General features: G+C 40.0%; 1 protein-coding gene across 1 annotated transcript in view; it reads left to right on the plus strand.

The window, feature by feature from the left end:
• Positions 1-4,714: 4,714 nt before the first annotated feature.
• The window catches only part of LOC311173842 (butyrophilin subfamily 1 member A1-like), a gene marked incomplete at both ends in the record, with an annotated part of 52,153 nt that continues 31,362 nt past the window's right edge, over positions 4,715-25,505 (plus strand). The window contains 3 exons of the mRNA XM_084237932.1: positions 4,715-4,781; positions 10,140-10,487; positions 23,563-23,841. Of these exons, the coding sequence (XP_084094058.1) occupies positions 4,715-4,781; positions 10,140-10,487; positions 23,563-23,841 (694 nt within the window). The remainder of the gene's footprint in view (positions 4,782-10,139; positions 10,488-23,562; positions 23,842-25,505) is intronic.

Here is a 25,505-nt window from a genome sequence, read left to right on the forward strand (position 1 = left end):
CCTTGTAAAAAACATTTTATTAACCTTTCTCTGTGCTCCTGCCCTTGGGTCTTGTTCTGAGTTTTTTAAAGCACACGGGTGAGGACTCAGCCCCAGGCCATCCCATTTCCCTTTGAGGTCACCCTGTAACAATAGTGCACCCAGCACCTTTACTTCTGAGAAAGGGCTACAACTGGGAAATTTTGCCTGCTTGCACTTGCCCTGATCAGGCCACAAACTGATTTACTTCTGGAGGTGGGGATCACCTGTAAAGGCTCAGACCATTCTGGAAATTCCTGGGAAATTCCGTTTTGGGAATCCTAATAATAAGAGAAATGGTATCAGGGCTCACTGAGTGTTCTCAGCAAATTGCTCACTCAGGAACCCCTGATAGTTTCATTTCAGTCCCACGGTCCTTCTACATGAGTGTTTTGAGTGAATTATATTAATGGAAAGTAATCTAGAACTCCATGACCATTTTGGGGAATCACTTAATTTCCCAAACTTGCTGTTATTAAAATTGAGCAGCCATGACTGTGAATTGCTAAAACTGGATGGGAAGCCTATTTTGATTGGTTTATAGAGGCTTCCAGGTATTACCAAAAGTTTGAAATTGCCTCTGCTAAATAAGATCTTCAAGTTGACTGAAACCAAAAAAATTAAGGAAAGATAAAATGATTTCTGAAGTGTCTTTCCTCTCCCACCTTCTCTGAGCCCAGATGTACAGTGCAGCCCTGTGCTCAGCCCTTGCTCCAGCACCTTTACCCACTATCACCTACCTCCTCTCTGGCACCTCAGCCCACACAGTTTACTTATGAGCTGAGCTAACTCTTCATACTGAGGCTCTTTTTGAGCCTTTATCCTCTGAATCATTACAACCAGCCCTTTTAAAGTTAAGCCTCGTAAGGACTCAGAACAGTCACAGATCTTTTGTGTTCATGGACTAAGACCAAATTGCATGTCGTGGCCAAAATGTTCCCTTAAGTAATTGATGATGTTACAAGGCAGGGTGAGGGGCACCCCAGGACCTCCAAACCTGTCAACCCTAAATAGGTTCTGCCATCTGCCTCATCAAGACAAAACATACTCTAGAAGGTAAGACCTTTAATGGAAAGGAACTTAAATACAATTATTATGCAACAAAGACAAGAAAAAAAAAGTTTCTAAATCAAGCACCCAAAGTTATCCATCCCCTTGTGGGTAAATGCCCAGCCAAACAGGGTTGTCCCAAATCAGGGCCACTGATGCCTGAAAGTGTACAAGTCTAAGGGATCTCCTGGTATGGGCCCATAGGAAAGGGGCAGAAGAGGCCTGGCACGTCTGAGACAGAAGGAGCAAAAATCAAAATCAAGATAAAAGTTGCGGTTATCCTCCCCATGGGTCTCTCACCCACACCTGTCTCAACCAGTCTGTAGGGTAAATGGAAGTTGTCAGGATTTTTCTGCCCTCCCACTGTGACAGGGTGGTCCCCAGGAAAGGGGGAGGTTCCAGGTTTCCTGCCCCACCCAAGGGAGGGTGGAGCTGAGCAGGGAGGGAAGAAGCTGCAGAGGAGACTGAGGAAGGAAGGAATCTGGATGGAGAGTGTAGTGGCAGGAATGGGCACTGTGCAGGTTTTCTGATCCCATGCAGACCGGGTAAAGGAGGAGTCAGAGTTCTCAGTGGTTTTGCAGGTTTTTTATTGGGGTTCACCAGGCATATGGCAGGTTTCAGGGGTGCTGGGGGGCTGGGAGGCTGGCGGTCTTCCCAGCCCCCAGCAAATCCTCACTATCTGGGCTCTCCGGTCTTCTCTCGGCTTCTCTTTCGGCTTCTGCTGCTTTCTCGGCTTCTACTTCGTCTTCTTCTGGCGTCCCCGTGATGCCGCCCTTAAAAGCACAGCCTTAGCACAGGTGTACCCACTCCAGGTGCCCGCCATCAGGCATGCATTCAGGATCACAGGGTTCCCTCATCTATCCTGATGGCGGGAGGGCAGAAAAGCCTGATATTTTTCCTCACCCTACAGAGAGCCAGAAGAAGACCTGGAGGAAGCACATGGAGCAGAGAGACATGTGAAGAAACTATGCTTGCTTTTGGTCGTGGACTGATTAAAAGAGATGTGGGTGAGAGACCCGTGGGGAGGTGACAATGATGGTTTTTGTCTTGATGTTGATTTTGCTGTTTTCCCTCCACACTTGTCTGCTCCTTTCTGCTCCTTTTCTGTGGGTCCCCACTGGAAGATGCCTTAGACTTGTGGCAGGCTTTGGGGCCTTGCTCTGGGCCAATCCCATTTGGGTGGACTTTTACCCATGAGGGGACTGGTAACTTTGGGTGCTTGATTTAGACACTATATTCTTTGTCTTTTCTGTATTTTTTCCTACTTGTATTAAAGTTCCTTTCCATTAAAGTCTCCTATGTTTTGTGTTGATGTGATACAGCGGATGGCAGAACCCGTTTAGAGCAGGCAGGTTTGCGGGGTCTGGAGTGCCCCTCTCCCTGCCCTGTAACACCACCATTGGCATCAATGATCAACACCTGTGGGCTACATGAATGCTTGATGGCAGCACCTGAAGTGTGGTGTGGGCGTGCATAAGCGGGCACAGCTGAGCCTAGAGACTGGGCCTACAAGGGCAGTGACACAGAGGTGCAGCATCAGAGGATGCGCGGTGGTAGAGGACTGAGCAGAGAACTGCATTTGCCAGGGGCTAGGAGGCCTGCCAGGCTCCTGCCTGCCACTTTCCCACCCCCGCCCCCCTGCCTGCCCTGCACCTGGTTGACTCGCTACAAATGGTGTAGAAAGACCATTAAAAGCCTGAAAAAAGCCACTGAGGGCCCCAGGACTCTCCTTTACCCATATAGGGGCAGGAATGCCACAGTGCAGGTTTTCTGATCCCATGCAGACCGGGTAAAGGAGGAGTCAGGGTCCTCAGTGGTTTTTTGCAGGTTTTTATTGGGATTACCAGGTACACAGCAGGCAGGGGTGCTGGGGGGCCGGGAGGCTGGCAGTCCTCCCAGCCCCCAGCAAATCCGCACTGTCTCTGGGCTCTCTGGCGTTCTCTGCTTCTGCTTCTTTGCTTCTCTCTCGGCTTCTCTTCGGCTTCTCCTCTGCTTCTCTGCTTCTGCTGGCGTCCCTGTGACGCCGCCCTTAAAAGCACAGTCTTAGCGCAGGTGTACCCACTTCAGGTACCCGCCATCAGGCATGCATTCAGGATTACAGGGTTCCCTCATCTATCCTGATGGTGGGAGGGCAGAAAAGCCTGATACCTGTAACCTTAGCCTATAACCCATCTGCCCGTATCATACAAAACCTGTTGTGTCTTGCTGGCATTACACAGTCCAAGACCAAGAAGCAAGGGCAGCTTCTTCATATGTCTCTCTGTTCCATGTGCCTCCTCCAGGTCTCCTTCTGGCTCCATTCTGCTTCCTTCCTTCCTCAGTCTCCTCTGCAGCTTCTTCTCCCTGTCCAGTCCACCCACCCTTGTGTGGGGCAGAGAACCTGGAACCTCTCCTTTTCCTGAGAACCACCCTGTTACAAATATTCATGCAGTATGAACCTTTTGTTGCTGACTTTATTAACAGCACTACTTCTTTGAAATCCATCCAAGTATCTTGTGTATAAATAACTTATTCCTTTTTACTGCTAGCAGTATGCTGTAGTATGAATGTGCCACAGTTCATTTATCTACTCACCTACTGAAGAACATGTCAATGCTGAAAAACTATTTGTAATAGTAGTTTTATGTGGATGTAAGTTTTCATTTCTCTGGAAGAATGTCCAAGACATACAATTACTGGGTCATGTGGCAGTTGCATGTTTAATTTCACTAGACAATAAAAAATTATCTTTGAAGTGGCTGTGACATTTCACATTCTCATTAGTGATGTATGATTAATTCGATTGTTCTGTATCCTTGCCAGAACTGGTATTGTTATTCAAAAATGAGTTGTAGTTGTTCCAACAAATGTGTAGTGATAGCTCATTTTAGTTTTATTTTGTATTTTCCTCATAACTAATGATGCTGTATATATATTTATATATTTATTGATATTATCTGTACATACTCTGTTTATCATAAAATAACTACAATCCATTCCTGTTTATGCATTTCAATATTTTTAAAATTAGATTTTTTTTCTTTTTTACTGTGGAGTTTTGAGTTTGTTTTAAATACAATAGCTCAATATTTACACAGCAGTATTGTTACCCCACTTGTTCCTAAAAACAAGGAAGCAAAGAGGGAGAATAGCTCCTCTGCTGGAGCACAGCTCACTGAAATGTCCCATGGTGTGGGATATTGAAGATTAGGCATCTTTGCAACTCTCGCCTTTTGCACAAGTCCTGTCTGTGTTATGTGACACTTTTGCAGTTTTCCTTGTGTTCAGTATGAAAATATGATAGTCACTCAAGGCTTTTCCCTTCCAATTTAGAAAACCAGCCTAGAAATTAAAAAGAAGAGTTTGGGGTGTGAGTCTTCTTCATGCTATGTAGTGTTTGCTTCATCATGTAATCAATAACCCTGCTTTATTTTCTTCCTTACTGGGGCTTTAAATGCATAGAAGGTTGAGTCATTTGCTCAAAGTCTACTTCCTGCTTTCACTTTCCCATCAGGTGTTCCTATGAGCCAGTTTTGTGTTTAGGGATCTTGTTCACCGTGTTTTAGGAAGAATATGAATGTCAATGGACCAGACCCCAGGACGGTGACCCACCACAGTCCATGAGAGGACAGAGGTCTGACTCTCCAACACCGAGCCCCGAGCTGGGATGCAGCCCTTGTGTAAGGTCATCGGGACCCTCCTGCTCTCAGCCCTGCTGCCCTGGCCAAGCACAGGTGAGTAGGAAGGAGGAATGACTAATTTACTGTACACCGGATCCTGACTTAGAAGTCGTTTTATTCTACAAAATATTCCTAGGTCTTCTGCCCTTTTTCTGTTTCCTAGACCTGAAGACCTTAAAACAGACCACATTTCAGTCTGTCCTCTTTCTTTCTATCTGAGTCTTTGTCTCATTTTTTTTTTGTCTCTGATTTGTGAGGATAAAATTTCATAAAACTGATATATAAACTGTAGAAATTTAAAAGTGACATCTTAAGTTATTCTTTTTTTTTTTTTATAGAGGCATGTTTTATTTATTTATTTGTTTGTTTGTTTGCTTGTTCGTTTATACATGCACTGGGTACAGTCAGAGGCGTGGGAGGGTGAGATAATTCACCAGAGCCAGAGGGGAGAGCAGAGCAGGCAGAAGGACCAAAGTACACTGCTGAGGGGAGCAGCGGGCCGCAGGAGAGGTCTGCGCGCCATGTGGGACCCTCCTCTGGTGGCCGGGGAGCAGCTGGGGATCGAACTGGCGCCGCAGAGGCCGCGGGCAGCTTCGCAACCCAGCGCTCAACCGCTGCGCCACCGGGGAGGCCCCTTAAGTTATTCTTATGGATTCCGTTCCCAGAAAAGAAAAGTTCGTTTGCTGCCCATTATCATAGGAACTTGGAGTCACCCATACAACTGCATGATCTTGAGGCAGAGTGATTGAATGCTTTTGGTTTAACAAATGCTGTTCTGTTTGATATCAGTGTTTGAACACTTCAAATTAAATATCTATTCCTATGTGGGAATTTTATATTTATATAGGATTGACTAGAACTTGATCTAATAGAGAATACATGCATCTGCTGGACAACAGATTGGTTGAAATTATGAATTTAGATGAAAAAGCCAACAGTGAAATATTATTACATTTTAATAGAGAAAATTCATAATGACTTTAATCAAAGGCAATCTGTTGGACAGTAAGATAAATATATATGTTTTCATTGCAAAAAACAAACATAATTTGAAATTCTAAAACTGCACAAGAATTTCACTTGTGCATTCAAATACCTCATTCACAGTCAGGAGAGGCAAGAGGAGAACCTGTGCAGATCCAGCCTTGTCCCTTTCATGCCTGGTCACCTGGGTGGGGGGCTCCCCACCTGTCTGTGGGTGTTGGTTATCATCTCGAGGGTACCAATGCCACCCACTGCTCATCCCGCAGTGCTACTCCACCACTTATCTGGCATAGATTATTCTTTATTTTCTCCAAAGTTGGTATTTACCTTCAGTTTTCTCACTGGCATATTTTCAATTCTTATCCTTTACTCGTCTCATCTAAAGCCTATTTTGTGTTAAACATCTTTACCATGTATTCAAAATTGGCAGTTTCATTTTATTTATGGAGCCCACCCTCCACTATCTCTTCATTAGTCTGAAACAAATTCCCTATTCTTTGTGTATTTTTTAAACATACTTGAATGTTTTACCGAGGCACATCTTCCTATAACTTTGAAAAATTCATACAGAGGTGGTACATTTTTAAGCCTCAACTCAAAATATCTCAGTTATTTTGCCATTACGCTCATTTTAAAATGTATTTTTCTTCCTTCCTTGTTGGCCTGTAAACATATAAAAAGTTGAGTCAGCTTGTTCAGAGTGCACTTGCTTCCTGCTTTCATTTTCCCATATGCAGGAGTCTTGCATTTAGGAATTGTTCTTACAGTGTTTTAGGAAGAGTGTGAATATAAGTGAACCAGACCCACGTCTGTGACCCATGATGGTCTGTATGAGGACAAGGGTCTGACTCTCAACACTGAGCCCTGAGCAGGGATGCAGCCCTTGTCATGGTTATCAGGACCCTCCTGCTCCCAGTGCTGCTTCCCTGGCCATGGACAGGTGGTTAAAGGTGGCCAGATAGAGGTGGAAACTTTACCTTTGAACTTTGGAACATCACGCTACTATTTTCATTCAGTGAGGTGAACTGTTGATAAGAGAACTTTAAATGGCTGGTATCTCAGTCTTCAGAGAGGCCTGAGAGAGGAACCCAGGGAGCATCTTCTCAGATGGCACCACTTACCTTATTGCTCACACTCTCCTTCCTGCCATGGCTCCACGTCAGGCTCAGGTGGTTGTGAACTTTCAACCACTAAGGTGATTCTCACTCTTTATTCCATCAAATGTCTTCCCTTGAATCTGGACATTGCCTTATATTCTTGTTTCTGTGATTCTTCTCTGAGATTTTGGTGTAGAATTTCTTAGAAGACAATGAAATTACAAATGAATAATGCTAATCATCTAGGAAAGTTCAGTGCTTCAGTATGGGCTCTGAGTCTCAACTCAGATATCACTCCTTAATTCTCTCCTGGAAATGTCCTGAACTTCCATAGCTGTCACTGTCTTTCGTTGTCCCAAGATACTCAGGACCATTTCTAGGAATTGAATAACCTACAACAAGGGGCAATTACCTTGCAATATTTTTCTTTCTTTCTTTTTCTGGGAGGTGTGGTTCTTTATCATACCTATGTCTGTCTACTCATAAGGATTTCAGGTTATAAATAATTGTAAAAATTTCCTCACTCTTAATTACAACATGCACAGTTAATATAACCCTAAAGGTGTTAGGGCAAACAAATACAGCTTCTTTATTTTAAAAATTTTGATAAATCATTAAATCAATATTGGTAAAATTCTTCCTACTGAGATTTTTAGCTCAGACATTTCACTTTCTTGTTATTTTTCTTTCCATGGTGGTCAGGTCACTTGGTTAAAGGTGATGCTTAATTTTATGATAAATTACAGTTCATAGGCCAAATGATCAGTAGATTTGTTTATGTAGTTTTAGCAGGTTACTGAGGCACTATTTTATCTTTATACAATGATCAGTTTTCTAGTTCTCTGATACCAAGTGTGTATCCAACAACTGAATTCAACTTTGACAAGAACTATTCAGAGTTAGTGCAGACTCACAAATTAAGGGCTCAGTCTCACAAAAGTGTCCCTATTTCAGAGCCATCCATAAATGGGGTCCACAGGCAAACTTCACTTCTACCTGGTTGATTATAATTCCAGGGGTTTCAGTGAACTCCCTCAAGTTTGATAATACTCTAGAATGACTCACAGAACTCAGAAAAATGTTATGATTATATGGTTTAGGAACAGCCAAATGGAAGACACATAAAGGGCAAGGAGATGGAGTGGGACAGGGTTTCCATGCTCCCCACTGTGGACTCTGTATGTCCCACCTCAGGACACACCAACATGGTCACCAACCTGGAATTTCTTTTTGCCCTATCGTTTCAGACTTTTAAATAGAAGTTTCCGTTTCAGTGCATATACATGATGCGTGTTAGATTAAGTCTTTGACCTCTGGTGATTGAAACTCTCCATCCTCCCAACTTTCCCCACAGGTTTTAGATTAGAGAAAAATGCTTGAATAAAATGTTGGTTTCTCTGGAGATCAGGACCCAATCAAAGTGTTCTAGAGGCCCCCACCTCGAATCAACACAAATGTATGAACTCAGATGTCTGAAATCTCCTTATGAATAATAAAAGACACTCCTATCACTTAGGAAACTCCGAAATTTTTATAAGCTCTGTGTCAGAAAAAGGGGCCAGAGTACAAATGCATGTATATTTGGTATATATACCACAGAGGTCTTGTAAAAGATAAATCAAGCCTGTCACAAAGATTAAACCTATGGTTGTAGAATAGTAATGATACAATTTGTTCTTTTTTTTAATTTTTAATTTTTTTATTATTTAAATGTTTTATATAATTCTTACATCTTTTTTCATCTCTGCACAATGTATGCATTTTCATTTTGGTTATATTCCCCATCTAATTGCACCTCCCCCCTTATTTTGACTTACTAACTTTTTATTTTTCTGTTAGTGAATTGTGTATGTTTTAAAATATATCTTGCATATAACCCTTTGTCACTTATGTAATATGTAAATATTTTCTTCCTTTCAGTAAGAAATCTTTTTAATCTATTTACATTTTATTTTGCTGTGCAAAAGTCTTTTAATATGAGATAATCCCAGTTTATTTTTGCTTTATTTCCATTGCCATATTGTAATATCAACTCTCCAAAATATCTTTATCATTACTCCTTGGGCTTTTGGCTAAGATCAAGTATAAAAACAGCGTTATCATTGATGTGATGGAATGTATTACCAAAGTAGCCTTCTGTACATTTTATTGTTGCAGATCTTATCTAAATATTTAATCCATTTTGGTATACTTTTGTTCATGGTATAAAGAGTGAGTCAGCTTCATTCTTTCACATATTGCCTTCCCATTTTCCAACTACCATTTACTAGTTGCTCTCCTTTTTCCATTGTATGGTGATGGCTGTTTTATCATATATTAAGTGTTTATGGGAACATGGTTTTATTTATGAGCTTATAATTCTATCCCTTTGATCCATGCATCCATGTATCTATTTTTATGCTAAATACCATGTCATTCTTAGTACTCTTACTTTATAGTATAGTTCAAAGTCAAGTAACATATACCTTCATTTCTTTTTATTTCAGGATCGTTTTGCTATTTGAGGTCTTTTATGTTTTGATATAATTTTCAATATGTTTGCTTCAATTTATTTGAAGACTATTGGTGGCATTTTGATGAAAATAGCATTATATTTATATATTACTTTTGGTAGAAAAGTCATTTTGATTGTATCAATTTTTACCATCCATGATCATGTAATATCTTTCTATCTTCTTATGTTTTATTATTAAGATGTTAATACTGTTTTGTAGTTGTCATTGTATAAGTCCTTCATTTCTTTGGTTAAGTTAATTCCTAGGTATTTGACTCTTTTTGATGTGATTGTGAATGGTGTTCTATTTTTTTTATAATGCAAAGACATCATTTTTGGTTTCACATTATATTTCTTTATAGGTTATACTATATAGGGTAACATCTGGCTTAAAGCAAGGAAACATTTGGTTGTTGATATTAGGATTTTCAATTTGTACCTTAGGGTATACAATAAGGGGTAAATCATTACTCCCTGACTCAATTAATTACTGACTTAATTATTAATTGTTCACTGAATTTCCTCACTGAAAAATGCAAATAATATTCAATAACACATGGAGTTTACAAAGACTTCAGTAAGTGATTTATATAAATTTAAAGTCCAATCCTAAGCAAATGACAAAACACAAATTGTGATGAAGATCATATGACTGTTGCCCATTGATCTTATGACCTCATATTAGCAGTGTTTTTGGAGATCCTTATATTAGACCTTTCACTCATTGAACATAGCTGATTTTGCTAATTGAACTGGTCTATTTTCACTCTCAGAGGGTCACAACTGTGTCTTTCACAATCTCAGTGATGATTCCATCCTTTTCTTAATTACTTCCAGGGCAATTCCATGTGAGAGCACCAACCGAACCAGTGATTGCTTTAGTTGGGGAAGAGGCTTTGTTGTCCTGCCATCTTAACCCAATCATGGATGCTCAGAACATGGAGGTGAAATGGTACCGAACTCATCCTTCAGGTCTGGTGTATCATTATGGTGCTTCCCAGGATCATATGGAACATCAGATGTCTGAGTACCAAGGAAGGACAGAGCTTCTGAATGAGAATATCACCAAAGGGCAGGTGACCTTAAGGATCCATTCCATCCAGCCTTCGGATGATGGGGAGTATAGATGTTTATTTGAAAGCTCCACATACTACAATCAGGCACCCTTTGAAGTGTTGGTCACAGGTGAGTCTCTGGAATGAAAGTTCGCAGATAACTTGCATTATGTTTTGGTCTAGTCATTAATCTATAGTGTTGGGGTAGATGCTAGACAGAGGTGATTGAGTCTATATAAATTCTATGATGAAATGCCAGGAATGTTACAGGTGTAGCTCATAATCCGTTTACTCCAACATCTTCAGGTTACAATAGAAATATATTCGTGTATCTTCTTTGTAAAAATAATTGCTTAAAGAGAAAAGAGAATAAGGATTCTAATATGTTCTCTTTCTGAATAAATGCATCTCATTCTATTGTTTAAAACCCAGAAGGAGCTATATGAAGCAGGAAGAATCTGACAAGCTAACTATCAGGAATGGGATTCCTGTACCTAATTCCTGTTCAAAGTTGATGCATTGTTCCCTAGTCAAATGTGGGTCTTGCCTACTATGATTTTGCTATGACATCCTTGCTTACTCAAATCCCTGCATAACTTTGTTCTTTAGATTCCATGTCTGCTAAGACATTGTTCCCAGAAAAATACCTGTCCTTCCAGGGAAAATGGATAAGGAAATTTTCCAGTTTTGAACATACATTGAACCTGAATCAGCCCTTTCTCTCTAAAAACACCAAAGAAACTGTGGGCTTGTTTGGTGGGATTCTATATTGCCTCCCTCACAATTTGCCTTATGAGAAACCATCCCAACTAATCAGAGGGAGTTCAATAGTACTGACTTCCAAAGAGGAATTTCTTTTTCCTCCAGGACTCTGACATATGTTTAAGTGCCCATGGCTCCCATTCAGTGACAATATTGGATATGCTCTAGGTAACCCCTGGACTCACATTTATATAATAAAAGGTAGGAAATTACATGATACTTTATAAATTAAAGAAGATTATAAAAAAGAGACTTGTTTCTGATTTTTAAACAATTTTTTTGTGCCACATTTTTGCTAGACAGACACTTTGAGCCACATGTCCCAAAATAGAATTTTTGTAGACTCTAGGAAGTATAGTTGCCTCTCTAAGATTCCTATCTGCGTTAATAGAAAAACTGCTTCTTTCAACAAGTATACAGGAGTTCCTCACTGCAACTGTCTATTGTACAGAAATGAGGATCATGTTCACTAGAGGCATTAGCCCAGGCACAGCCTGTGTTGGAGGAGTGAACTGAATTATTATTTTTTATAGTTTTTTAAAATTTTTGTTTTATATAATTCTTACATCATTTTTCATTTTTGTACAATGTATGCATTTTCCTTTTGGTTATATCCCCATACAATTCCCACCTCCCTTATTTTGACCCTAATCCTCCCCATCCTGCCTCCTCCACCCCCGCAGTGTGTCTCTGGTTTATAGTTGCTTATTGATTTTGATTTTTACTTTATTATAATTAGTCTTTTTCCTGGTTTTCTAAATTCCTGCTATGAGTGAGACCATCCTGAACTGAATTATTTTGATGCATTCGTGAATTTTCTACTTCTAGGAAGGGATCTTTCACTATAGTTCAATCACTTATGGGGAATCTAGGAATTAGATATCCACTTCTAGAGGTCCTGAAAACATTTCCTTGGGTAAACCCTCATCAACAGCTTTGATTTTGAGAGCCAGCTGCTGCTATTGCTTCTTCAATGATCAATGTTATTCTACTAGACGATCTAGATAGTAGATAGATGAACTTTATCACTGATTCTTCTGTTCTTTGTCGAAAGCAATTCTATCACTAAAGAGAAAACAGTTTCCACTGCTGTCTCAATTTATCCCAATTCTTCAGAAGCATGCATTCCCTATGTTGAAGCTATTGGCACTAAACCAGGCATCATGCTTGTGCCTGAGTTTGTTCTGAGTTTCAACAAAGATTAACTGTCACACTTTCTAGAATCTACTTTGCAGATGAAGTCTGTGACACATAAAATCCAAATACTTTTCCAAATCATAGTTGTAAGAGCAATTGTGCTTTGCACCCAAGAACAAAGAAAGATACAATAAATAAAACAAAGGTACAGCCTAAGGCAGGCTTTCTAATTTTCACTGTGAGCAGATATCACAAATAGTACCCATGAATTCCACACACTTTTATTTTTTTTTAATTTTTTAAATTTTTTTGTTTTGTTTTTAATAATAAATTTTATTTTTATATTCCCCATACAATTGCAACCCCCCCATTCTGACCCCAATCCCTCACCTCCCACCCCCCACCCCCCAAAAAGTGTCTCTGGTTCATAGTTTTTCGTTGATTTTGATTTTCACTTTCTTATAGTTATTCATTTTCCTGGTCCCTTATTTAAGTTTTCTAGATTCCTGCTATGAGTGAGACCATCCGGTATTTTTCTTTTTCTTTTTGGCTTATTTCGCTGAGCATGATCCCTTCCAGCGCCATCCATGTTGCTGCAAATTGCATGTGTTTATCTTTTTTGAATGCTGAGTATTATTCCATGGTGTATATGTACCGTATCTTCTTGATCCAGTCATCCATTTTTTGGGCATTTGGGCTGTTTCCAAAGCTTAGCTATTGTAAACAGTGCTGCTATAAACATAGGGGTGCAAGTGCTCTTTGGAATTGATGTTTCTGTGTCCTTTGGGTAAATACCTAGGAGTGGAATTGCTGGATCATATGGAAGCTCTATGTTTAGTAGGTCCAGAAATCTCCACACAGCTCTCCATAATGGTCGGACCAGTTTGCACTCCCACCAACAGTGCAGAAGAGTTCCTTTTTCTCCACACCCTCGCCAACATTTGTTGTTGCTAGTTTTTTTAATATGTGCCATTCTCACTGGTGTAAGATGGTATCTCATGGTAGTTTTGATTTGCATTTCCCTGATTACAAGGGATGTTGAACATTTTTTCATATGCCTGTTGGCCATTTGCATTTCCTCTTCAGAGAAGTTTCTTTTTAGCTCTTCTGCCCATTTTTTGACTGGATTATTTTCTTTGTTGTTGTTGAGTCTCATCAGCTCTTTGCAGATTTTTGTGATCAGTCCTTTATCATTAGTGTTGTGTGCAAAAATGTTCTCCCAGTTGATGGGGTTTCTCTTTGTTTTTGTTATTGTCTCTTTTGCTGTGCAGAAGCTCTTTAATTTGATGTAGTCCCAGCTGTTTATCTTTGCCTTCACTATCACTGCTTTGGGTGATGTGTCTGTAAAGATGTCTTTGATGTGCAAATCACGTAGTGTTTCGCCTATATTTCCTTCTATGTATTTTATGTTTTCAGGTCTTATGTCTAGTTCTTTAATCCGTTTTGAGTTGATTTTTGTGAATGGTGTGAGGTAGTGGTCAAGCTTCATTCTTTTGCATGTAGCGACCCAGGTTTCCCAGCACCATTTATTGAACAAACTTTCTTTGCTCCAATGCATAATCTTTGCTCCTTTGTCAAAGATTAGTTGACCATAAATCTGTGGGTTTATTTCTGGATTTTCTATTCAATTCCATTGGTCTGTATGTCTGTTCTTGTTCCAATACCATGCAGTTTTGATGATTATGGCTTTGTAGTAGAGTTTGAAGTCTGGGAGTGTGATGCCTCCATTCCCTTCTTTTTTTTTCAGGAGAGCTTTGGCTATTCGGGGTTTTTTTTGTGATTCCATATGAATTTCATCAATAATTGTTCTATTTCTTTGAAGAATGACATTGAAATTTTAATTGGAATAGCATTGAATATGTATATTGCTTTTGGAAGGATGGCCATTTTAATAATGTTTATTCTTCCAATCCATGAGCAGGGGATGTCTTTCCATTTCTTTGTGTCTTCTTCTATTTCTTTTAACAGTGTTTTATAGTTTTCTTTGTATAGGTCCTTTACCTCTTTTGTTAGATTTATTCCCAAATATTTGATTTTTTTTGTTTCAATAAAAAAAGGGATGGTTTTTTTTATTTCTTCTTCTTCAGATTTATTGCTTGTGTATAGGAAGGCTACTGACTTTTGCGTGTTGATTTTGTATCCTGCCACTTTACTGAACTGATTGATGAGTTGAATTAGTTTTTCTGTGGAGTTTTTGGGGTTCTCTATGTATATTATCATATCATCTGCAGATAATGATAGTTTGACTTCTTCTTTTCCTGTTTGGATTCCTTGGATGTCTTTCTCTTGTCTTATTGCTCTGGCTAGGACTTCCAGTATTATATTGAAAAGCAGTAGTGAGAGTGGACATCCTTGTCTTGTTCCGGATCTTAATGGAATTGCTTTCAGCTTTTCACCATTGAGAATGATACTGGCTGTTGGCTTGTCATAGATGGCCTTTATGATGTTGAGGTATGTTCCTTGTATCCCAAGAATTTCAAGGGCTTTTATCATGAATGGGTGTTGCACTTTGTCGAAAGCTTTCTCAGCATCTATTGATATTATCATATGGTTTTTATATTTGTTTTTGTTGATGTGTTGGATAACGTTGATTGATTTTCGGATGTTGAACCATCCTTGTGTCCCTGGAATGAATCCTGCTTGGTCGTGGTGAATTATCTTATGGATACATTGTTGGATTCTGATAGCTAAAATTTTATTGAGGATTTTTGCATCAGTGTTCATTAGGGAGATTGGCCTGTAGTTTTCCTTTTTTGTGTTGTCCTTGTTTGGTTTTGGTATTAGTGTAATGTTGGCTTCATAGAACGTGTTTGGTATTGTCCCTTCCTTCTCAGTTTTTTGGAAGAGTTTGTGAAGGACAAGAACTAATTAGTTTCTGAGTGTTTGGTAGAATTCATTTGTAAATACATCAGGTCCTGGGCTTTTGTTTTTGGGGAGGTTTTTGATTACCATTTCAATTTCGCTGCTTGTAATTGGTCTGTATAGGTGTTCTATTTCTTCTTTATCTAGCTTTGGGTGATTGTAGAGTTATAGGAATTTGTCCATCTCCTCTAGATTGCTGAACTTGTTTCCATATAACTGTTCATAGTAGTTACTGATTATTCTTTTGATTTCTGCTGTATCCGTTGTAATTTCTCCTCTTTCATTTGTGATCCTGTTTATTTGTGCCATCTCCCTTTTTTCCTTTGTGAGCCTGGCTAGGGGTTTGTCTATTTAATTGATTTTTTCGAAGAACCAGCTCTTGGTTTCATTGATCTTTTGGATTTTTTTTTAGTTTCAATTTCATTTATTTCTGCTTTGGTTTTTATTATTTCTTTTCTTCTACTGGTTTTGGGGTTTTTTGTTGTTCTTTTTCTAGATCTTTGGGCTTTGAGATTAGGTTGTTTCTTTGAGTTCTTTCTTGTTTCTTGATGTGAGCTTCTATTGCTATATATTTTCCTCTTATTACTGCTTTTGCTGCATCCCATACAATTAGGATATTGGTGTCCTCCTTGTCGTTCAATTCAAAGAGTTTTTTAATTTCTTCTTTGATCTCCTCATTAGTCCAGTGGTCTTCCAGTAGTGTGGTTTTTAATCTCCATGAGGTAGGAAAGTTCCTTGCCTTCTTTTTATGGTTTATTTCTAGTTTGATGCCTTCATGGTCAGAAAAGATGGTTGGTATGATTTCAATCTTGGGGTATCTGTTGATATTTGTCTTGTGCCCCAGTATGTGATCGATCCTGGAGAATGATCCTTGTGCGCTTGAGAAAAATGTGCACTCCATTTCTTGGGGGTTTAGTGTTCTATAGATGTCTGTTAAGCCCAAATGCTCTAGGTCCTTATTTAGAGCTTTAGTTTCTTTACTTATTTTTTGTCTTGTTGATCTATCCATTGTTGATAGTGGTGTGTTGAAGTCTCCCACTATGTATGTGTTTTCTCTGATGTCTGTTTTCTGAGAGGACAACAGTTGTCTGATATATTTTGGTGCTCCTTCGTTTGGTGAGTATATGTTAATGAGTGTTATTTCTTCTTGAAGTATTGTCCCCTTGATCATAATGTAGTGACCGTTGGGGTCTCTTTTTATTTTTTTGTGTTTGAAGTCTGTTTTATCTGATATAAGTATAGCTGTTCCTGCTTTCTTTTTTGGTCCATTTGCTTGTAGGATTGTTTTCCATCCTTTAACTTTGAGCCTATTTTTATCTTTTGTAGCTAAATGTGTTTCTTGGAGACAGCAAATGGTTGGGTTTTGTTTCTTAATCCAAGGTGCAACTCTGTGTCTTTTTATTGAAGAGTTTAGTCCATTTACATTTAGAGTTAATATTGATATGTTAGCATTTGTATTTGCCATTGTGTTTGTCTTTCCTTTGATTTTATTTATTCTTTTAATAACTTTTTTTTTTTGGCCTTCTTTCATTGTTATTCGTCCCTCTGAGGTTCTGGCTTTAGGATTCCTTGTAGTATTTTTGGAGTGGGGGTTTAGTCGTAATGAAATTCCAGAGTTTCTGTTTGTCTGGGAAGGTCCTTATTATTTCTTCATAGAGGAAGGAGTGCTTTGCGGGATAGAGTATTCTTGGTTGGCATCTGTTTTCTTGGAGTCTGTTGACTATGTCCCTCCACTCTCTCCTTGACTGTAGTGTTTCTTCAGAGAAGTCTGATGTCAGCCTGATTGGTTTTCCTTTGAATGTTATCTGTTCCTTCCCTCTTGTCAGCTTCATTATTTTTTCCTTGTCCTGGATTCTTGGGAGCTTCACTATTATGTGTCTTGCTGTATTTTTCCTTTCGTCGTGGAAGTTTGGTGTTCTTCTTGCTTCTTGTATATCAATTTTTAGCTCCTTCTTCACATTTGGGAAATTCTCTTCAATTATCTCCTGGAATATTTTCTCTGTTCCTACATCTCTCTCCTCTCCTTCTGGAATTCCTATAACTCTTATATTTCCTCTCCTCATGGAGTCAGATAGTTTCCGAAGTCTTTCTTCGTTCTTTTTCCTTCGTACTTCTCTTTCCTTTTCTGTTTTGGTTCTTTTTATTTCTGTGTCTTCAAGAGTACTTATTCGTTCTTCCATTTCATCTATTCTGCTTTTATTGCTTTTCCCAGAGTTCTTTAGTTCCTCCATTAATTCTTTGATCTCCTGCGTTTCTTTTACTTCCCTCTTTAGGGACTCAATTTCAATCTTCTGATCATTGTTTTCCCTCTTTAGGGACTCAATTTCCTTCTTCTGATCATTGTTTTCCTTTATGAGTTCTGTCATTTTTTTAATCATGGCAATTTTAAATTCTCTTTCTGGAGGGCTCAGAAGTTTTTCCAAGTTACTGTCGTTGCAATCTGGGGGGTGGTTTTCTTTTTGTGGTGTGCTTTTTTCCTGAGGAGTTGTTAGGTTGCGTGTGGTTCTTCTACTCCCTACAGTCTGTTTTCTAATTTGTCGTATGCATTGGGACACTGTGTTGCTGGGACTGGCCGGCATCTTGAGTGAGCTTCTCTGCTCCCCTCTGGCTCCTCCAGGAGCCATCTGTCAGTTTCAAGCAGTCTTTACTGAAGAAAAGTCCCTGTTCTACAATGCCGATGTGGGGACACACACCCCTGTGTGCTTGGTCTGCCCTGGCGGTGGGTTCCCGCTCCCCCTCTGGGTTTGGACTGCAGGCTAGAAGTGGCCTGGCCTGGGCGAGCTTTCCCGCTCACCTCTGGCTCCTGAGGGAGCCTTCTGCATGCAGTCTTTCCTGAAGAAATATCCCTGTTCTAAAATGGCAATGCGGGACGCACTCCCTGTGCGTCCGGTCTCAGGCACACTCTTCTGCGTGCCCAGTCTGCCCCGGCTGTGGGTGCCCGCTCCCCCTGTGGGCTCAGACTGCTGGTCTGAAGGGGCCTGGGGTGGGCTAACTTCCCAGCTGGCCACGGGCTCCTCCAGGGGCCTTCTGCAGGTTTCAAGAAAGGTTCCTGTTCTATGGGGTGTTAGTGACTTTTTTTTCTGGTCGCTAGGTGGCTCCAGAGATCTCTCCTAGTCCGCGGTGGGCTGTTTTTCTTCACTCTGAGGGACAGGGAACAGAGTAGGAATGGTAGGGAAAACCTCAACGGCTTTGGGGTGCTGTGTCTGCCTTGTGCCCCACCGATGTGGAGGACCCACGCTCCGAATTTCATGCCCCAGGTCTCAGTTCCAAAGCCCTCAGGTCCAGGACGCGGGCTGTAGCCTAGTTCAGTGGCGCGGGAATGGCACCTTTTGCACCCCTGCTCCCATGCCTGGGCGCCTGGTTCCTGCTTACTCAGTGAGGGACTTTCACCTCAGTGAGGGCCCCCGCGCGTCTCCCTGCAAGCCTAGGTCGCAGGCGCGGGGACCTGGGCAGCCGCGATCCCCCGTTTGCTTTTCAAGCGCGCAGCTTTTCCTCACAAGCTTATCAGCTGGCCCAGGGCTGTGTGCAGGTCGCCCTGGTTCTCTGCTGTTCTCTAATGGTACCTGGAGCCGTTCGCTCACTGCCGCGGCGAATCCTGCAGGGTTCTCCACAGCTCCAGTTCACGGGGTGTGGTGGCTGAAATAGTTCCTTTCCACTCACAGTCCCGCCTGATGCATAGTTCGTTCTTGTTGGTCGTTTTAGTTTGTTTTTTTTCCTCCTCTCTGTTGGTCGGAGAGTGCCAACTCTGTGGGTGGGGGAGGGGAGCAGGGTTCTGCGCTTTCCTCCCTTCTGGTCCTCTTTTATGGCAACTTTCTTCTTCAGGTAGTTTGCTGGAGTCGTCCCTTTATCTTCCGTGTCCCAGTTCTCACTGGGACCTGCCACTTTTCCTCCCTATTAACTTTTTTTAATGGGAGATCTTACTCGCAGTGTCTCCTCGCCGCCATGTTGCTCCGCCCTCTCTCCACACACTTTTAATTAAGTCAGAGTCCCCATCATATCCAAAGAATTTTGCTTCACTTTCTCATTTGTCCTTTAGCGGTAGAAATATTCTAGATTTTATATTTTAACTAAGTTTAAAATGTGCAGGTGCAAGATTTACTGTGTCCCCATGGAATGAATTCCAAATTTATGAAATGAAATGTCTTGCTAAGTTATTTAGACAATTACCACCTTTGAGCCCATTGAATCAGTTTGTATATGAATATTGATATAACAAGTGATCATAAATATATTCTGAAGAATCCAGTTGTTTTACTAAGAGTAAGTCTTTTGTGCTCCCTAAATTCAGGGACTTATACTTTGCATGTTTTCCAGGAAGGCTGCCATTTTAGTCATGTTTATTGATTATAGTGGGGACCATTACATTTTTATATCTTTTACTTAGCCATATAAATCAGGGAAATAAGCCCTATATTCTTACCTTTTTCATGTGAATGCTTCCATGACCTTGGGTTGTTCTTCATGGGCTGGATCCACTTGTGCCCATCACCCACACCTAGTGTAGTGTGTGGCGCCATGTAGCATTAAGAGTTCTTATTTTTGCCAGTTTGAGGGCAAATGCTAGGTTCTCAGATAGAGCCCCTTATCCTCTCTATGAGGATGTTTTCCTGTGATCTTTTTGATTGTATGCTTTCTTAACACACATTTCTTTGATCTACCCCTCAACTTAAAAGAGTGAATTCTGGCGGGGCCTCCCTGGTGGCACAATGAGTTAAGTTTCAGCACGATGTCACTATCAGTACCCACTGAGCACATGTTCGATCCCCAGCCAGGAAGCTGACCCACATGGCATAGCAGACCTCTCCTGTCTTGCCCGATGCCCCCCTCAGCAGTGTATTTCAGTAGATCCGCCTGTTCTGCTCCCCACTCTTGTCTCTGGTAACTCCTCTCACCCCCTGTACCTCTTATCTACATCTCAACTTTTGTATGCAGAAATAAATAAATCTTTAAAAACAAAAAAGGGAAAAAAGTGAAGTCTGGCCCAGGGTCAGTAATCACTTCCTGCTGGAGATGCAATCTCTATAGGAAAACCCAGATTACTCCCTTTTTCTACTCTCTTCCAGAGAAGAGTTCTTTCACACCTTAAATGCAAACAGCTCTTTCATTGTGTTGTTTACATATCCAGTGGGTTGTGGGCAATGAAATTTCTGAAGAATCCTGAATTTCAGTGAAATTTGAGTTAAATTCTGCTTAAAGTCACAACTCAACACTGAACTATACCATCTAATTTGCTTATAGCTTATTACTAGTAAGCTATAAGAAAGCAATCATCAGTTAACAAGAGTTAGGGAAACCACAAACAGCTAAAATGAAGGTGGTTAGTCAAACTTAACCCAAATATGAAAACAATAAATATCAAATCACATAATCAAACAATCTGATCACATTGGTGAAAGCTATTCTCTCTCTGCAATGATCATGAGAGAGTAAAAATATAAACTCTCAAAACTGATAACAGACCCATTAATAGTGAGTCAGCCTGCATTGTATCAAGGACCATCCAGATCTCAAGCCAGCTAGAAACGCATAAGAGTGAAGAATCAAGGTAACCTGATTTCTCTGGTCCTGGTAATTTTGTCTCATTTTTGATACCTGACATCATAAACCAAATTAGATAGTGAGTTAGAAAACACTTAGAAACAGCTGGGACTACATCAGATTAAAGAGCTTCTGCACAGCAAAAGAGACAATAACAAAAACAAAGAGAAACCCCACCGACTGGGAGAACATTTTTGCACACAACACTAATGATAAAGGACTGATCACAAAAATCTACAAAGAGCTGATGAGACTCAACAACAACAAAGAAAATAATCCAGTCAAAAAATGGGCAGAAGAGCTAAAAAGAAACTTCTCTGAAGAGGAAATGCAAATGGCCAACAGGCATATGAAAAAATGTTCAACATCCCTTGTAATCAGGGAAATGCCAATCAAAACTAACATGAGATATCATCTTACACCAGTGAGAATGGCACATATTAAAAAAACTAGCAACAACAAATGCTGGCAAGGTTGTGGAGAAAAATGAACTCTCCTGCACTGCTGGTGGGAGTGCAAACTGGTCCAACCACTATGGAGAGATGTGTGGAGATATCTTGACCTACTAAACATAGAGCTTCCATATGATCCAGCAATTCCACTCCTAGGTATTTACCCAAAGGACACAGAAACATCAATTCCAAAGAACACCTGCACCCCTATGTTTGTAGCAGCACAGTTTACAATAGCTAAGCTTTGGAAACAACCCAAATGCCCAAAAATAGATGACTGGATCAAGAAGATGTGGTACATATACACCATGGAATATTACTCAGCATTCAAAAAAGATAAACACATGCAATTTGCAGCAACATGAATGGTGCTGGAAGGGATCATGCTCAGCGAAATAAGCCAGAAAGAAAAAGAAAAATACTGGATGGTCTCACTCATAGCAGGAATCTAGAAAACTTAAATAAGGGACCAGGAAAAAGAATAACTATAAGAAAGTAAAAATCAAAATCAACAAACAACTATGAACCAGAGACTCTCTACGGGGGATGGGGGGTGGAGAAAAGAGGGGTTGGGGTCAAAATAAGGGGGTTGCAATTGTATGGGGAATATAAAAATAAAATTTATAAATTAAAAAAAAAGAAAACACTTAGAATACTTTTTTCTAGCCTCTTAAATTATGCATATCCCCACAGCCCTACTGGCTGCTTCTATTCACCTTCTTATTCTACAGTTGGTGCTGGAATAGAGTGGTTATAATAGCAAACTTTCCAGAGGATTTGCTTACCCTTAGCCCATACATTTAATAAGAAAAACAAAATTGTGTGATTCAAAGAACAACTTTCACACAAAGAATGGTAAGAATAAATGTTGAATTCTGTGAAAGAAAGTAATGGTTATCAGAAGGCACAGGGGTCAAGGAGGAGTGATAGACAGAGGCTGATGGGATTTGGGCACTTGGGGTTTGGCGCAGGGTGAGTGGAAAAATAAATGAATAAATATCTCCCCACCCAAAACCCAAAAAATAACTTTGCTATTCTAGCCCCAGAAAATCTGATACCTTAATTAAATATTTATCATGTTTCTACAAATTCATGTTAAATATATTATGTCTTTAGAAAATATCTACCTATGGTCATATTTTCCTTCAATTTCCCCAAGAGATAGCCAAAGTCTCAGATATAATGGGACACCCTTTCAAATGAAAATCCCCAAGAGATGAATGAAACCATCTTTCCTTTGTATTCTTAAATGATTAACTCTACTTGTAAAAGCTATTATCTTCTGAAAATACAGTGTCTCAGCACCAGCACTGGTTGCCACCGCTGTGCCTCCAGGTCATTATGGACTTAGAGCACCATTCACTAGTCATCTCATGGTGTTTCTCCAGGGTCTGGGCATTCAGGCACATCAGGTGGTTTATATAATTTCCTTCATCAGTTTAATAGGAGGCTGTACTAGTTTCCTGGGGTTCCAGTAAGTAAATACCACAAACTGGGTGACTTGATGTCTAGAGAATTCTTCCTTGCCTCTTCAGGCTTCTGTTAGCCCCAGGCGTTCCTTCACTTGTGATGTTATCATTTCAGTCTCAGTCTTCACCTTTGTACCAGCACTGGGAGCCACCACTGTGCCATCCAGGTCATTATGGCATGTCTTCATGTCCAAATTTCCCCTTGTTTACATAAAATATTTGTCATTTTTTTATTAGTGCCCACATTAATGTGACTCCATTTTATCCATTTCTAAACCACAGAGAGGGTATTTCCAAAAAGGTTCATGTTTGCAGATATTAAACATTAGATTTAAACATATATTTTAAGGGGTCACTATATCAGGTGCCCCCTTAATTTTACAGGCTTCAAATGGGTTGATAGTGTCTTGCTACCAACTTCAATAATCATCTCATAAAATGATTAGTAGTGTTTCAAAGGAAAGGGAGGACAAAGAAAACAATTGGTATGGATATAGTTGGTATTTGGGTACTTATTAAAATTTGAGATAACTGATTTAATTTTCTCCTCCCAAACTTTCTTTGTGGTCAGCATTTTTTTTTTAAAGAGGCATGTATTTTTATTTATTTATTTATTTATTTGTTTGTTTGTTTGTTTGTTTATACATGCACTGGGTACAGTCAGAAGCGCAGGAGGGTGAGAGAATTCACCAGAGCCAGAGCGGGGAGCAGAACAGGCAGACTGACAAAATACACTGCTGAGGGGAGCAGTGGGCGGCAGGAGAGGTCTGTGCGCCATGTGGGACCCTCCTCCGGTGGCCAGGGAGCAGCGGGGGATCAAACTGGCGCCACAGAGGCTGCGGGCAGCTTCACAACCCAGCGCTCAACCGCTGCACCACCGGGGAAGCCCTGTGGTCAGCATTTTTATACTCTCTCTCTCTCTCTCTATATATATATATATATATGTATGTATGTATGTATGTATGTCTCTCTTTCATTTTTCCAGGTTCAGGTGCTGCTCCTCATATTCACATTGAGCCTGGTAACACTAAGGAAGTTAAGCTGACCTGCACATCCACGGGGTGGTTTCCAAAGCCTGAGGTGCAATGGAGGGACCAACAAGGACAGCGTTTGACACCAGACTCTGAGACAATTGCACTGGAAGGAAATGGACTATTTGAGGTGAAAACATCTATAACAGTTGATGAAAGTTCAAAAGATGTGTCCTGTCTCATAAAGAACCCAGTCCTCAGCGAGGAGAAGGAAGTGCACATTTCTGTGGCAGGTCAGTTCCCTCCAGAGTCAGTGTCCTGAGATATCACTGCTGATCAGGAAGGTCTGACTCTCACAGACCCATGATGAAGGACCTAGAAGGATGTTCTAGTTCATCCATTGTTACTCTTCTGTGAATAGCTAGTAAACATTCATCTTGCCTTGTTTTGTAGTTCTTTGTGACAGAGAAATACAATTGTTTTATTTTAAAAATGAATGCATGGATGTACAGAAGCTTTAAAAGGGTAATGAAATATTTTGAATCTGTCAGTTTTTTCTAAATTTCTAATCCTGTTATCTATGGAAAGACACTTTTAACAATTTGGTGTTTTGCTGCAAATAGCATGAGTTTATCTTTTTTGATTGCTGAACAGTATTCCATTGTGTATGCATAACACATCTTGATCCAGTCATATTTGCTAGAAGGAATTATGCTCAGTAAATAAGTCAGCAGGAAAAAAAAATATCAGATGGTTTCACTCATAGGAGTAATATAGGGGAACCAAACAAGGGATCATGAAAAAAAGACAATACTAGCAGGCAAACTATAAATCAGAGACATTCAGCAGGGAAGGAGTGAAAGGAATCAAAACAGGGGAGGGAAGAGCACAAGAGACTGTGGTGATGGTTCATGGGTGTTTTGGTGGTTGTAATTTTATGGGGATTACACCTGAGAGGAGAAAACAAACTTGTACAAATGAACAATAATGTAAAAATATATAAATAAATTAAAAAAACAAAAACATTCTTTGTGAAATAAGCAATAATAAAATAAACAGACACAAACTTGAAAAAAAAATTTGGTGTTTTTATCCCATCTGCCAAATCCTGGAAATTGCACCTACCAATTTTGTGACCTTCCTGTATCCAGTTCCCAGCTATTAAATAGGGATAATAAGTCTTCCTTGTTAAGATCGTTATAATGATAAACTCATAGCAATATGATAATTCATGTCACAGACAGAAAAGAGCTGATATACCCCATCTACTCTCAATGGCTACCTAGTTAACGCTCAAAGAAACTTTTCCCAAGTGATCTGCAATTTCTCTTAAAAGCAAATTTCCTTATTTGAAATACCTTTGCCTTTCAGCAGGACCATTTCTTGGCCTGTTTTTCCTTTCCAGCCTCATTTGTCATTGCTCCCTTCCCTTCTCTCTCCTGCCTCTCCTACCTCACATCAAGCTGGTTACATCCTCAACCATGCAATATCCACATAGGCTGTTAGCATTCTGTTCTATTTTACTGTAACTAGGAATTTCCTACTGGTCCTTCAAGACCTAACATTCTCCTCCTTTCTAGGAAGCCACCTTTAAGCCATTCTGTTCAGTGCCGTCTTCACTCTCACATTATTTTCATTATATGTTTCACTGTCTCCCCAGGTGGAGTATGGACTCTGGGGAGACTAGAGCTTGCTTCTTTTATATTCCCATTACTCAGTAAAATACTAAGTAATAATATATTTTTGCACCATATATAAATTTAAAAAATGTATGGCATTTGTGAACAAGTAAAATGCTCATTATGCTTTAGTTTGAAAGGTCACACAGGTTTAAGATAATTAAAAGGAAAAACTTTGAAACTGGAATTGGCAAACACAAATGTCAGAGGAGGAGATTTTTAAAATAAACTTAGAAAAGCAATGTTAAAGTTGGGAAAATTAACCAAGTCTCCCACTT

The sequence above is a fragment of the Talpa europaea genome, assembly GCF_964194135.1.
Source record: "Talpa europaea genome assembly, chromosome: 7".
NCBI lineage: Eukaryota > Metazoa > Chordata > Mammalia > Eulipotyphla > Talpidae > Talpa > Talpa europaea.